The following is a 15,376-nucleotide window of genomic DNA, read 5'->3' as shown; positions in this document are numbered from 1 at the left end:
TTTATCCTGTCTGATTGTTTTGACATTCATTTTGTAGGGGATTAGATTGCAGTGACTGAGAAGGGGCTGTTTTCTCAGCAATTTTCCTTCTGGAACCTGTTGCCCTGCTGAAATAGCAGCTGAGTGGAGTCTATGTAATTTACCCGAGCGTTCTGAACTATAAATTGCAGCACCTCAGGAAACAATTCATAGCTTGTTCAGCCAATCTTGCTTTTGAGGCAGTGAGTCTTAAGAGAGTAGGGACAAGTAAATATGGCAGTTGTCCCAGTTAACGTTCTATTAAATCTGTCACTACAAACTAGTGGTATGTTTTACATGTCCCTTCTCTTCCTTTCCTTTTCTCTCCCTGCCCTTCCCCTCTAAATCCTGGAAATACTTTCATTTGTATTGTCAGAAGAAAACTAGGTGACACTGTTTTTCTGCATTAGTTTGAACTGGAGAATCATAGAACCATAGAATAGTTTGGGTTGGAAGGGACCTTAAAGATCATGTAATTCCAATCCCCCTGCTATGTGCAGGGACACCTCCCACCAGCCCAGGTTGCCCAAAGCCCCATCCAGCCTGGCCCTGAACACCTCCAGGGATGGGGCATCCACAGCTTCTCTGGGCAACCTGTGCCAGTGCCTCAGCACCGTCTGGGTGAAGAAATTGTAACTAAATCATAGAATAATATCCTGGTTGGAAAACTTAAATGAGCTAATGCTGCTTAATATGCTATACTTAAATTCAGTAGTTGGCTTACATTTGTTCCTAGATGTATCCTACAACTTGGCTAGAAGTGACATTAATGATTGTTAATAACAAACTTAGTTATTAGAAGAAATTATGAAGAAGTAATAAATATTTTAAAATATTTTAACACTAATAAATAGTGTTAAATCTTGCTGGAAGTTGCATCCAGTGAATCAAATAACTATAGTATCAGATGTAGAGAAGACTAACTTCTGTGTGCTCCAAACAATTGTAACCTATTACAATTTGTGATACCTTATTGTCGGGATGTTAAAAAATATGTCTAATGAAGATGATGATCTTGTTTTTAAAAATATAGTCACGTTTTTCGTCCTACACCCCAATACTTCTCTTTGTTCTAAAACTTATGATTACTTATTTTATTGTCAGCATCTAAGGCCAGGTCAGGCTAGTTTTGCAGTGAGCTGACAGATCTTAGTGACTGCTGATTTTAAAGGAAATAGCATGCCTCCAGAAGTAACTTGCCAGATTAGATTCTTTAAAAAGTAGCTGTTCTCACAATTGTTAGAGATTGCTGCTGATTAAAAGTAACCTCATCTATTCTGTTTGTGATTTGCTTTTATGTGTCTTTTAAGTGTTTAATCATGCTTGCTGAAATTTAGAATGTGTGGTCAGGGAATTGAAATGCTTTGTTTCCTACTGTAGTACATTATAACACTCGATTTGAGAACAGCGTGCTCTGACCCTAACTTCAGGTTATACGTGATCTCTGCCCTTCCATCTTGTTCAACATGTAAGCAGTTGTCATCTTTAATAGAATAATGTGCACACTGTGAGTGTATTGTAAGTAAATTGTAGACATGTTTAACACTCAAGGTGGCACAGCTTTAGACTCCCAATTTCTTTTATAAAAGTACCTGTTTATATGTGCTGATAATATATTAAAATCAATCTACTTTGCAGTGTAAATATTGTATACTTCCATCCTTTTCTCTTCAGCAGCTTTTTGTCGCTGGCTGCTTTTTGAGGTGTTGCTTTTCAGATCCTGTTAACAAGTCAGAATTGCTTAAAAAGTTGTGCTGTCAATGATAATTTCAAAGAATTGCTTTCATTAAAATTTGAGAATGCAACATGATTAGTAAGCCAAAATCCCACATCTTCTCTTTTAAGATGCATATCCGTACTGTAATTACTCAGTAATAAAACTTAACAGTTGGCACTTGAAGAAATAGTGTGGGAGAGCTATACATTAAAAAAAAGAAAAAAGTTTTAGTTTTTTATAAATATATTGGTTTAACAGTAACTTTATAAAGGAGGAGGATCTTTTCATAAAAGCATTAATTATATATAAAGGATGAACATTTCTTAATATTGTCCAAAACAGTATCTTATCAGTTTTTCAATGTCTCTTTTTATCTTTTATATAGTGATGAAAGATGATATGTCTTCATACATATGTAAGAGAGAAACATAAATGGCAATGTTTAAGTGTTGTGTTGTCCAAATGGCTGGGCTATAATGATGCTGGCTTCTTTTTAAAATGGGTGGGTGGAATTATTTTACACTTGATACCAGGTAACAGCTGTAGTATAATCAACATTATTATTACTGTTCTTTTAGAATGTTGAAATTCTCTTTCCCAAGAGGGATTTGAAACTAAGCAGAAGTAAATTAACAACCATTCGTTATTTAGATCAAACAGAATAGGGTGTTTATACCATGTGCATATTCAGAGTTACGTTTGTTACCGTTGTTTGTACTCAGTAGCTTATTCAGATGATCATGTTGTTAATGTATTTATTTTAGGTAGTTGTAATCCATGTCCAGAGACTGTAGATGTGAAATGCAATTGTGGAAAAACTGTCATTAAAGTGCCCTGTGGCAGAGAGCGCACCATCAAGCCTCCCAAATGCAAACAGCTGTGCAGGTTAGTATAGACAGTGAGTGTGTTCTAGTTCTTTAGTGGAGTTTAAGGTGTCTTTAAAGAAAGTAGTAAAATATAACTGTGTAAACAGCAGAAATGATGCTGTTTCTCACTTCTCTGGATGCTTGACTATGCAGTGCAGATTAGTAATAAGCCTTCATACTGTAATTCTTTACTGTGGTTTCATGAGCAGCTTGCTACTGTCATGGGGAAGTTCTGCCCCACTGAGTACTTCTAACTCTTTAGTCCTGCTCCCTTCTTCACATCCTTCTTGGTACCTCCACGAGACTGCTTACCTAGAAATCTTGACTAGAAGAACGAAAATGTAGAGTATTTTCTGCTGAGGTGGAGCAAGATTGCTTAGCCCATAGTAGAGTTGGAATTGGAATACCTGTTTGTAATATGCAAACCCAGCTTTTACTTTAATTTCTCTTAGATCTCATGTAATTTCACTGTAATATTAATCACTGAAGAAGGTGGTAATTAAACTTCTTTTTAAAAACAAGCTTTTCTCAATATGTGTATTTCAAGCATAATTGTCTAGTGACTATAACTTCATTATTTCTTGCTGTCATATTGATTTCTTCTTGGATTTTACTTTAGTCGCCCACCTACATGTCACCACCCTACCCAGGAGAAACACTACTGTCACTTCGGTCGGTGTCCTCCGTGTCGTCAGCCCTGCCAGAAAACATTAGCGTGTGGTCATTTGTGCCCAGTTTCCTGCCATGATGAGGCACTTGTGAAGCAAACTGGCTTAGTAAGTAACTACTGAAAGACAGTGTATTATTTTTGTTCTGAAGAATAACAAACAGTTATTTGACCTTTAATCTTATGTTGAAGGTTTTTGTAGATCAGAGTAAATAATTGAGCACAGAGGTATGCATACTGCTTAACTGAGAAATTAAGTGGTTCTAGTTCCTTTGTTACCATCTAATTTTGTAATATATACTTGTGCAATTTTTATCAGATACAGTTGTTCAAGAAATAAGCTATCTTTGCTGGCTAGAGTTTTATTACAAATGTTTAATTTCAAATGTAAGCGGTTACTTTTAACATGGAAGCAAAAACTGAAGTTTGGTATTTACTAAATCATCAAAGTGTGCAAAAATTAGAAGTGAGAAATTGCTTGACATCTTTAAATATGCATATGTGCATTTCATGATGATAATTTCACTTTTTTACTAAGAAAAATATTTTTATGTTTCTACCTCTGTTAAATACTTAGAATTATTTTGCGTTTTTTTCGGTTGTTTGTTTGTGTTTGATTTTACCAGTAGGGCTGCAGGCCTTCCTTTTCTTATGTATAGTCATGCTAAAGATGAAATTGAAATTCTGATTGGGGAGGTGGTGTTAGGATTTCCATTAGTTTAAAAAAAAAAATTACTAGAAAGTGTATTTGTTACAAGTGGGATCTCTTTAGATGATGTTTATCTGAAGTCAAGCAGATGGTTCCAGTTGTGTTTTGTATTCAATTGGTGGTGTACTTTGCTCTCAGCATCAGTCTGCAGGTCCTTGGGAGCAGCCGTCTGAACCCGCCTTTATTCAAACTGCATTACCGTGCCCACCCTGTCAGGTTCCTGTACCAGTGTAAGTATTAAAAACAGAGAACAAAGTTTTGGAATAGAGTGTTTATTTTTTTTAGTGTTCTTGTAGGGATGAACATGAAAATCTTCTGTGAACAATATTCTCATATTGGACATGCTTTTTTAGCTGCATGTGATGCCTTCACTAGCCTGAATTGCACTTATTTTTATAAATTGCCTTATTTTCCTGTGAAAAGCGCTATTACTGTTTTAAGTCCTTTATTTACTTAAAGAAATACACGTTTTCGAAATCTTTCATTTTTTTCTCCTTTACAGGGAGTGTCTCGGGCAGCATGAGGTGAGTCTGGACACTGGCTTTTTAAATGAAATATGAAGTATATCTCCCTTTTTCAGTCTGCAAAAAAAATATTGAAGACAAATATTACCTGGCTTTCTTACATTTTAAAACCAATGAAATATCACAAAAGCTTACATATCAGAGTTATTTTAGTCTGTTTTTAAAGAATGCATAAATGTTTTTTTAGAATTCTTGGTTAGAAATTAAACTTATGATTTATGAAGCTATTTGTGTATTCTTGCGTAGCTGATCAGATACTGTTTAAATTGATTTTTGTCTGTCTTCATTAAATTCCCCCACCCCCTTTCATTTTATAGTTATTCTTCTCTCCCTGTTCCACACTTTCCTCAGTTTTCCAGCAACTGCTGTCCTTTGTTTAAAAGGATAGGGAACATAATGTAGTACAGGAAAATTAGTGGACTAAAAGATCATCTTTTTGATGTGCAGCCTTCTCCAATCTCAGATGAAGTCATTATTTATTCTGGTTTATAAGAAAATCTAACTGACCTTGAATGGGCATCAGTATTTATAGTCACTTCTAAAAGTTAAGAAATCAAAGTGCAGCTAACATAACTATAACAAATTTAGTTTCACTTTAAGCAAGTGAAAAATTCTAGAAAACAGTGAACTTAAAAATATTTAAAGATACCACCTCCTTTTTTTTTTCCTTTGACCTTTAATAATCTTTTCCTATCTGTTGTAATGGCAACCCAATATGTGGTAGCAACATCCACGACTGTGTTTAACAACTTCATACATCAGCAGTCTATTCATGCAATGCATTTATTGATCTGAGCAGGCTGTGAATACAGCTTCCATTGAGCTTCCATTGAACACTGCAGCTAAATCAAAATGTGCTTTTAGAGTTTTAAAATGACTAAAGAATAACTGTGCATTTTTGTTTGTTGTTGGAACAGTTGATTTTTGGTTTTGTTTTCCACAGTAAAACTTTGAACAATATTTCACTTTGGGTCAATGACATCTCTTGTGTTACGGTGACGTTTGATAAAACCTATCTTTCATGAATTTACACTTAAAATATAAGCTCTGTGCAATTGGCCCAACGTAACTTGCTGTAGTTAACGTAAGCAGTTTTGGCACTATTCAGATTTGCATGGATGTAAACTCCCCATAAGAGAGGACAGTGTAGCTCTTCTTAGACAAGGTGGTTCCAGTAACCACGTTTGTAACTGCTTATTTCAGAATAACTAAAGAAATCCCTTCTCTGTTGTGTATTAGTCTTAGGAGAGCCAGTCAATGGCTTTGAGTCATGTTTTTGTTACAGGTTAGTACAGAAAATAGGGAGGAATCTCAGGGAACGTGTACTTAAGGGATTTATGTTTACTGATGCTAGTTTAAACTTTCCTTCTCTGAGCCAACAGGGTGCAGTGCTTCCTTCCTGCTGCACTTAAGCAGCTTCTGGAGTGGAATTAAGTGTCCTAATCTTTAAGACTTTGATAGCGGTAGAAGCAAAGAATGTCTTGTTTGTTAATGTGCGTGTGAAGGGGGTGTTTAACCATGTGGTCTAGGTACATTTTTATGTACCTAAGGTACTCTCACCTTTAAACTAATTTACTTTTGTTAGCAAGAGAAAACATTTGTATATTTCTGAATACATGCTCTCTTGTAGTAGTTCCCAGCCCCTGAGGGGATTTTCACTGGGAAATCTAAGTTTCACAGGTAACAATTTTCTCAAGCAAAGTTTTGCTTTGAAGAGGATCTCATTGCTGTACTATATTATTACTTATGTTGGGCTGTTTTTATACCTGATACAATGCGGGAGGTACAAAAGAAAGAAGCTGGAATGAAACAAGTTACAAGGACTTGTGCTTTACCAAGATGCCTGCAGACAACAACTAGAAGAGCGAATGAACGCAAGGGTTTAGGAACTGTACGCTATTAAAGACATGTTTGCTGTCTTTACATTTTCACTTGGACAATAATTTTAATTTGTGTAAATGTTTGATTTTAAATATTGCTGAACGTTTTTGTTTTATTTCGGTGGCATTTAATTTAAAGTATTTGAAGGGATTGATTTAGTTCAACTTCTTACAAGTCTGTGTCCTTAGAGCAAGTGATTTATCGCTTGAGACAACAGGCTTAAAACTACTTTTCAGAAAATATAATTGTATCAAATCTGTGTTCACTGGAATATGATGTTTAACCTAAAATTAGATTTCTTGTGCCTATGGTGTGCGGCTTCCCTTTAAATAATTTCACTGTGTCAATTCCAAGTGTTTTTACATACATTTAGAAAAGTTAGTAGATCTTCATTAGATTTGGAAATTGAGCAGTACTCAATTCTGATTCAGATTGTAGGTCAGAAAATCACCTGTCATCACAGTTGCTGCCACCCCAAAATGAAAACTTGATATTTTACATTTTTTGGACCACTGTAAGCTTTGGCCGTTCATAGCAGTAGCATACATGTGCTCTTTTAAAATCAAATTTGGAGATCTAATGGCTATATTCAAAATCTGATTTTATGGAAAAGCATTAATTAAAGCCTGTAGAAGGTAAATGAGAACAAAAAAGTCTTAACTGGAGAGGGTATTTACGTATCTACTGTATTTAATTATTTTGTAGTTGTTTAATTTCATTAAGTGCTATAGAGGAAGGAAAACGTTCTGATTTTGTTTGTGAGGAGTAGTTAGAATATCCTGTGAAATCAGTCTCATTCTCAGGCAGACAAAAGTCTATATTCATGTTTTTGTGTGTGGGGAGAGTGGGGTGGCATTCTTTGGTAGAAATCTAATGCTGTGTTGTATTATTCTGTAAGATTATTTTTATTTTTAATATTGTGGTTCATTTATAGGAGGAAGACTATTACTCTGCCTCTAGTAAAACTTGTTGAGATTAATCTTTATGGCTAAATAGCTTATGGATACTTTCAAAACTTCCTGCCCTATTGTACTTGATTTTATTTTCATATTCCAGCTGATGCATCTGTTGCTTTTAGTCATTTGGAAAATGTCCTGGAAATAGAGGCACAAGAAAAGGTAGAGAAGTGTGCAGTGGCAGATCTCAATGTCCAGTATACATTTTCTTTCATTCTTTTGCCTTCCAGCATCCTTAGACTATTTACATTGCTGCTGAAATGAAGTTGTGACTCTGAGAGAGGGAGGAGGAAGGGAAGGGGCAGGATAGTAGCAATGATAAAAGCTTTTCTAGTCAGCATATGTTTGTTGGGTATAGCACTATTCTGGCTGCTTCAGGCTCTTTTATTAGGATTATCACTGCCTTTTGCTCATATGATCAACGTAAGCAAAAGCCATCGGAGACTGAGCTGTGGGATGTTTGCAGAGGGAGCAGGAGCCAGGTGTTCAGACTATGCACTACAGCTGTATTAGCGCTTTAGCCAGCATAATGAGCTTCAGTTCTGGTGCAGGGATGTGAGAGAAGCTGGACACGATAGCCTCGTGCTTTTTTGTCTGAAGTTCAGCCTGCCAAGCAGACTCTTCCTGTTCCCGGTTTCTGGGGTCAGGATGAGAAGAGTTCAGAAGTTTTGTGAATGAATTGCGTTTTGCAGTGACTGGGTGTGGAATGCGGACTTTATTTCGGGTGGGATTGAGAAAACACTTCTGTGGGCAAGTGGACTCTAATCCTGCTTTGTTTATTTTTGCTTTCTGATTGAGGGAGATCAACACACACACACTGCTGAAGGGAGGACGTTCCTCACTCTAACCTGTGTGGTTCCATCTTCTACCTTGTTTCAGTTCCAGTGCTCTCCTGGTTGTGCAGTCAAACAACTTGCAAGCCTAGCAAGAGAAAAGGAGCTTGTTTTTGTGTGAATTCCTCTTCTTCTCTTAGGTGAATTGTCTTGCTCTGAAGACAGATGTGTAGTAGAGCTCGTTCAAAGTAAGTGGTAGGAGTGGTAGGACTGTAGAGTTGAAAGAGAGAAAAAGAAGGGGTGCAGGGCCAAGCTGTTCAGTCTGCTAAGGCCATAACATAAAATCACAGCCTTAGTTGAGTCAAAGCGAGTTACGTCAGATTACTCTGTTGTGTAATAACATCAGAAATAGTTTCTCTTTTTCCTCTGTGAAATGGTCATAACAAAAAAAATCATTTTTTGACAGCATGACAGAAACTATTTTTTCTCGTGAATATTATGTAATGTTAGGAAAATGGGAGCACTGAGTTTCCTCTACTGTTTTTTGATATGGAGAGTACTTATACCCTTCAGCTTTAGGAAAGTAACCTAGTTAACAAAGTTAGGAGCTTACATTCCGTTTCAGTGCCACTGGAATTTAAAACCTCCTAAATCGATGCTCTGAATTGTACTAAAAAGCTCTGTTAACTGGAGTGTCAACCTCAAAAAAGAATGTAAGAATATATCCTTCGTAAGAAATTAAAACCCTGAGCCTGTCATAGAGCATCTTCTTCTTCCCCTTTCCACTTCTGTGAGTTATATTTGATATGGTGACTGTGCTTTTTAAAATGTCTGGCTTGCAGGTTGTTTTCTGTTTGTAGAATTGTAAGAATGTTTTGGGTTTGTGATGACCATAACACAATTAACCCAGTGAAAACAAGCTGTAGCCAACTTCTGTAATAGTTGTAGAGCAGTTTGGGAACCTTTAATGGAAGGCACAAGTGTAATTAAGAAAGGGGGACTAAATAACACCAAATGATTTGAGTCTGCAATAGTGTTTAAAGAAAAAGAAGGAAAAAAAAGGAAGATATGTTGTCAAAGTTAGGTAGCTTGTTTAATTAATAAAGCAAGCTTTTCTACCAGGTGTAATCACTGTAAAACAAATGTGATTTTAGGGATAGGGACCTGAAGTCTCTATGTATTTAAAAAAAAAAAAAAAGTCAAATACTTTCCACTGGTTTTGTTCTTTAGCAAAAGGTACGTTAGAACAAAAATTTCTCTGTAATGATACTGTGTTTGTGTGCATCTATCTATATATGTGCACACTCAACTCTCAGTACACGTGCAATATTTATATACACACAGTCTGCCTGTATATATTTATATATGTATATATCTCTTATTTGTTTGTCACTTTCAGGTGAGTCCCTTACCGTGCCACTCTGCAGGTCCCTACTCATGTAAAAGATCTTGTGGGCGGCTTCTCGGTTGTCAGAATCACACCTGCATGAAAGAATGTCACCATGTTACTAAAATCAACGGTAATGCAGATGGAAAGAAGGTAGGCTGATTTTCTTTCGCTTTTGTTTTATTGTATTTTATATATTGTCTTCAGTTTTAATTGGAAAATAAAGAATATGCTGCTGGAAGGCACAGGATCTATTTGAGATTCTGCTGGGAGGCTTGCATGTGATCTGTTCCCACTGATGCTGTGACATTTAGCTAGTCTGTACTGCTCAGACAATAAAACTGAGACAGCGTTATGTGTTTTATAAATGTGTACCTTTTTGTTTTATATTAACATACTAATATATTGCTTTGTAGTCGTCAAAACCTCTTGTGACATGGATGTTTCTCTTCGAAAGTCAGTTTTCAGAACGGTTGGGGTTGAGAAACCCGTTGATAATGCCTCTAAACAAATGCACTTGCAATCTACTGGGGAAACTACTGAGACGAGTGATATATGGATGGGTTGAGGAGGCTAGCATATATGTGTAAGCACTGCAAATGTTGAAGAACAGGCAAAGACTTAAATCACTGGGGTGATACATTCATGTTTATCAGTGTCTACTAGAAACTGTCATGAGACTGAGTTGCTGAAAATAATATGAAACAAAATGAAAAATGCAAAGGTGACTAGGTTTGAACAATCAAGAGCATGTAGCTTGTGCTTTGAGGGAGTCATGCTTTGGAGCAAAAGAGCTTTATAAGATTTTAAAGCATTACTTTAGAAAAAGATTGCAATATAGTCTCTGGCCATTTAGAACACTAAGCAAGCATTCAATTGGATATAAAACATAACTGTTATATTTTAGTTTACCATTATATTTTAACTTAAATAGGATAATTTACATGCGAGTTCCAATCCTAGAAGAAGTGTCATCATCTATGAACTGTATATGTTGCAGTTACTATATTAATTTATTAATGATTGTAGAACTTCTGTATGAAGAGTGTGAGCTGTTAGGGCAACTTGTGGACCAGTAAATTGCAGCAGCAGAGTGACATCAGTAAATCCTGAGTGACAACTCTTTAAATATCTCAAGCTATGACTGTAAGAGAGTGCTTACTCCTTCAGTTAAACCCATTGAAATGCGTATTAATCAGGATTATGCCTGGCTCCATTTTGAAGGAAACAATACATTCTCAAAAAAAGGGATGCTTTGTACTTGGGAAGTATGGGTAGATATCATTGTTCAATTTTGTTTACATTTTTGTAAACTCCATTTGGTTTTGACATTTTAGAGCTTTTGTTCTGTTGTTGTGATAAACTAAATTGCAGATGTAGTCAGAAAATGGCTGATTAAATTTCTTGCCTGTGTCTGTAATGATTTTTCTGTCTGGAATTAAGATTTGTTCTGCCTGTTGTGTTAGAAAATATAGTAGAAAGGCCAGCAGTTTGCATTTACTCACTGTTTGTTAAATTTTGTCACAGTTTTCAAAATGCTTTGAGTTGCTGTGATCTTTCCTAGGTGTTAATTCTGGGGGGGGCTGTGTTTTGTAAATGATGTTTGTACAAAGGTTTGTTTTTAAAATTCTTCCGCAAAAGTTGTTCAAATGTAAGCAGAAGAAAATAGGGGGAAAGCTGTATTAAAACTTAAATCCTTATGCCCTTATATTGAACAGCAAAAAAATGAAACACTGGCATGGAATTAGTCCTTTTGGAGAAGCATTGTGTAGCCTCATTCTTGGGTAAATTGGCTTTACTTTGACTGGCTTTTGTGAGACTGAGCATTTGAATGTGGTGATGTGCCTTAAAGAGTGTGCTGGATAGGTTCAGTTGTTAGATCATGGCGATTTTTTTCTGTATTTGCAGACTGGGGTTGTGGATAAGTTGTTAAGAATATGAATAGAAATGGAACTTAATTTACCTTGCTGATGTTCATTTCATACTTTTTAGAAGATTATACAGGCTATCATACATGTATGGAAATGGAATGACCTAGTTTGCTTTTTAAACTTCCACGCCCCTGTATTGCATGTGTCATGACTAAAGCATTAAAATATTGTGTTGGGTGGGAAGAGATGTATGAATATGAAATTATTTTTCTGAGAGTTTTCCATAGAGTATTAACAGACTTAACAACAATTTTCCAAAGCACTAATACTGAGAGGTTCTTTTATGTCTAGGAGGCAAAATAGAACTTTGTTTTTGACCTACTAACACTGGCATTTCTGCTTTTCTTTTTAAAACACATTTTAATAAAAACACATTTTAATATTTTGCTTGAGGGATATCCAACTGAATAGCTGAATTCTTTTGGCAAAAATACCCCAACACTTTATTCTATCTAAAGGCTTGTTAGTGATGTCTAACAAACAAATGGTTGGCGTTTTCTTTAGTGCTTTGTTTTTATTTTGTTAGGCAGGTCCAGAATGTTTGCAGTGTGAAGAGGAGTGTACCAAGCCACGGCCACCTGGCTGTTCTCACCGCTGTGTTTTACCCTGTCATCCTGGGGATTGCCCATCATGTCTCCAGATGCTTAAAATAAAGTGTCACTGCAAACTGTCAGTTCTGTACATCGAATGCTTGTAAGTGTCAGAATCGAGCTTTTCATTTGAATGCTACTAATTGGAAACCATTTGACATGTATGGGGATGGGAGCTACCCCTATGCCAAGTTATAAAACTTCTTTTAAAGGTTTTCATTTTTGTATAATGCATTGTTTTAATATTTAAAATTTGCCAGTGTTTTTATTTGGTGTTACTGTACTAATATAGCAAAAATAACTGTACTTTTACAAAGTCCCATGAGCAAAACCGATTTATAATGCTTTTATAATTCAGCAATATTTTGAGTTATGCAAATGTATAGTAATCTACATAATGTTTAATCTATATATGGGTCTTTTACAGCGTATAAAGAATTCTGTAAAAAGAATTAGAATTAATGTAGCTAGTATAAAAGATCCTTACAGCTAAAACTTAGAAAAATGTGGACTTGTAAAAAAAAAAAAAAAAAAAAAAAAAAAAAAAAAAGTCCTTCACACTCTATCTGTTTTTATTGGAAAACATATTAATAATAATTTGTGCTTCTTTTTAATTATTTGTAAGTGTGTGGGTAGAGGGGAAGATAGGCTTTACTAAATATAAGGTGGACTTGTAGATTTAAGCATTTTCCTCTGTATGAATATTGCTCTGAAAACACTCATCCTACTCGTATCCTTTTTCTGTGTGTGTGTGTTCCCTTTAAAGTACTGTAAATCCTCTTGGTTTATGTGTTCTTGTCTGATAGAGATGTAGTGTAGTTTATATAGTCCCACAGGATGTGGACAAATTACCTTTTCTTTACAACGAGATACACTTAAAATACGTCACTAACTGTATTGACTCCTCTTTTTTAAACTTTGGAATTGACCCCAAATACATCTTTTCCTTTATAGAAAACTAACGTCTGCTGATTTACAAGAAAAGGATCTTCTAACTTCCTGCAAAAATCAGTGTCCAAAAGAGGTAAGCCATATTAACAAAGAAGTACTTGATTTGATGAACTTGCGAATTTTACTTTTTTAAGGTTTTTGATACAGTTTCATAGGCTAAGCAAATTGAAGAATCTTAGTCTAAAGAAATACACTAAACGGTAGATGCACAGGTGGTTTGTGAACTGTATCTGGAGGACAGTTACTAATGTCTTGCTGTCAAAGTTATACTGAATGATTTGGGATCTATCTCCAGGGCAGTACTAGTGAGTACTTTCTGTTCATGGCTTGAAAGGTTAAGCATACAGATGAGGTTGAATGTGGAAGAGTATGTTCTTTAACATGGTTGAAAACTGATATTGAAAATATATATCCCCAAAATAATGGGGTGTGGTTTGGTTAAGACAAATACAAAAAATTGTGCACTTGATTTTTCTTGTGCAGGGCTGTTAATCACTGTCTGTGCAACAATTCTGGGAAGGGGTTAAAAGAAGGGTAGGAAGGGGTGGGATTGACAAGTGAGATGAAGTTGTTAATGCCTGGCTGTGATAGTGAAATGCTTAGCAGTATGAAGTTTAAGACAAGCCAGTTAATCTCTTTACTGTATTTGGTTATATAAAGGGTTGCTGTAAAGAAGAGAAGAATAATATCCTTTGTATGTGATGTACAGGCTATGAGTTAGTGACTGTAAGTGTGAGGAAGGTTCCTGTTAAATACTGCTTTTTTGAGAAGTAAAGCTTGTAGAGCACAGGAAAAATTGGTTGGAGAAGCTACAGAATTTTTGTCAGTAGCAGCTTAGACATGTATCAGGATTAGTCCAGTTGTGGATATTATTGCTGTAAGACATGAGGCACAGGCCAAATGACTTCTTCCTGGACCCTCCCAGCACTGTGACTCTGTTCTGCTTGTGTGTTTTCAGAAATCCATGTATTACTTGTTGTATCTTTGTTCTTTAGTTGTCATTCGTTGTGGTGATGGTAACAGTCCTTTCTTCGCTCTGTTCCCCATTAGAAAACTAAAAAGTGGAAAAACATGAATAGTCATGGATATTTTGGAAAGTGCTTCAATGCTAAGCTCTTCAGGATTTCTGAGAAATTCTGCTTCCCTGCAATAAAGAAAATGCTCGTACATATTTTGAAGTATTGAAAATACTTAATCACATAATTATTATTATTTTGTTATTCTGTTTTGGCCTTTTACTGTGTAGCTAAGTCTTTGTCTCCAGCAATGTTTAGCTGGCACTCAGAAGTAGTTTGATTCAGCCGCTCATTCTCCACTGATTCCACTCAGCTCCTTTATGCTGGTTTGTCTTTGACATCCTCTAGTCTCAGACTTACCATTTTACCTAATCTTCTGGATTCTGCCTCAACCAAATAAACGTAGGTTCAAAACTCTTCTTTTGTTGCATTATTTTCTAGTGCTGAAGACGTCAAATTTGAATCCTTGCCATACACTTCTGGTTTTTGAGTAAATGCAAAAATTGACAGTATTCCTGCTTGTTTCCCAACAGTCTCTGTTCCTCTGTTTTTCAGACAAGATTGTTAACTCATCGATGAAACCCCAACAGAAAGTCTGTGTGAGCTCTGTGCCTACTGACATCTTCTGCTTTTTGCCCTTGTAGATGTCTTTGTGATGTCTTCTCTCTTCTGTTCATCCTCCTTATTTGTCTGTCTTGCACAAGTAAATGAATGTGCCTGTCACCATTTTCTCATCTGGATGTCTGAAAGTTCTCTTCCTGGCAGGGGAGCGCTTTAGGATATTATTTCATTGTCCATTTACTTCTTAATTTTGTCCTTTCATTTCCTGCTCTTTCTTTGGTTTTATTTGCTGCAACACTTCCTCCTCTTTATTTTCAAGAGTACTTATAATTTCTTAACATGAACTGTGTGTTCCTGTACTTCAGCTTCTCTTCAAAGATTTTTTCTGTATCTCATCTTTGACTTTGATTAATGTAGCTGTTGTGATTTTTCTGGATGTATTCCCAAAACACAGTCTGTGGTTTAAAATCCATCCAGTGGCAGTACTGAATTCTATCTTGCAGTTAAGAATTACCCTGTTCCACAGATGCCTTTTTTTAAACTGTTTTCAGTGGGATTTGGACAGAAAGCTCGGAACAACAGAATAGGATGTTGGATAAAGCTTTTGTTTAACTTTTAAAATTATTCCAATAGATGCCTTAAAAATAAGGATTTATGCAGCTTCTGCTAACTGCAAAATCTTTTAGTGTAATTGATGATGTAAAAATGCATACTCTTCTCTTCCTGTGTCTCTAGCTCTATTTCTAGTTTTCTTGAAACAAAAAAGTATTAGTGCAGTCCTGCTTCAGGTAGTTTGTATCTTTGTTTTATCGTTTGTTTTTTTCGTCCT

The 15,376-nt window shown here is 35.8% G+C and overlaps 1 protein-coding gene across 1 annotated transcript in view; it reads left to right on the top strand.

The window, feature by feature from the left end:
* Positions 1-15,376, top strand: part of NFXL1 (nuclear transcription factor, X-box binding like 1) — a 43,433-nt gene that overhangs the window by 10,144 nt on the left and 17,913 nt on the right. The window contains exons 12-18 of the mRNA XM_048072935.2: positions 2,500-2,620; positions 3,221-3,377; positions 4,116-4,207; positions 4,480-4,501; positions 9,511-9,651; positions 11,956-12,122; positions 12,974-13,043. Of these exons, the coding sequence (XP_047928892.1) occupies positions 2,500-2,620; positions 3,221-3,377; positions 4,116-4,207; positions 4,480-4,501; positions 9,511-9,651; positions 11,956-12,122; positions 12,974-13,043 (770 nt within the window). The remainder of the gene's footprint in view (positions 1-2,499; positions 2,621-3,220; positions 3,378-4,115; positions 4,208-4,479; positions 4,502-9,510; positions 9,652-11,955; positions 12,123-12,973; positions 13,044-15,376) is intronic.

The sequence above is a fragment of the Anser cygnoides genome, chromosome 4 (assembly GCF_040182565.1).
Source record: "Anser cygnoides isolate HZ-2024a breed goose chromosome 4, Taihu_goose_T2T_genome, whole genome shotgun sequence".
Lineage (NCBI taxonomy): Eukaryota > Metazoa > Chordata > Aves > Anseriformes > Anatidae > Anser > Anser cygnoides.
The sequence above is the reverse complement of the archived record's forward strand: the minus strand, read 5'-3'. Positions and strand labels throughout refer to the sequence as shown.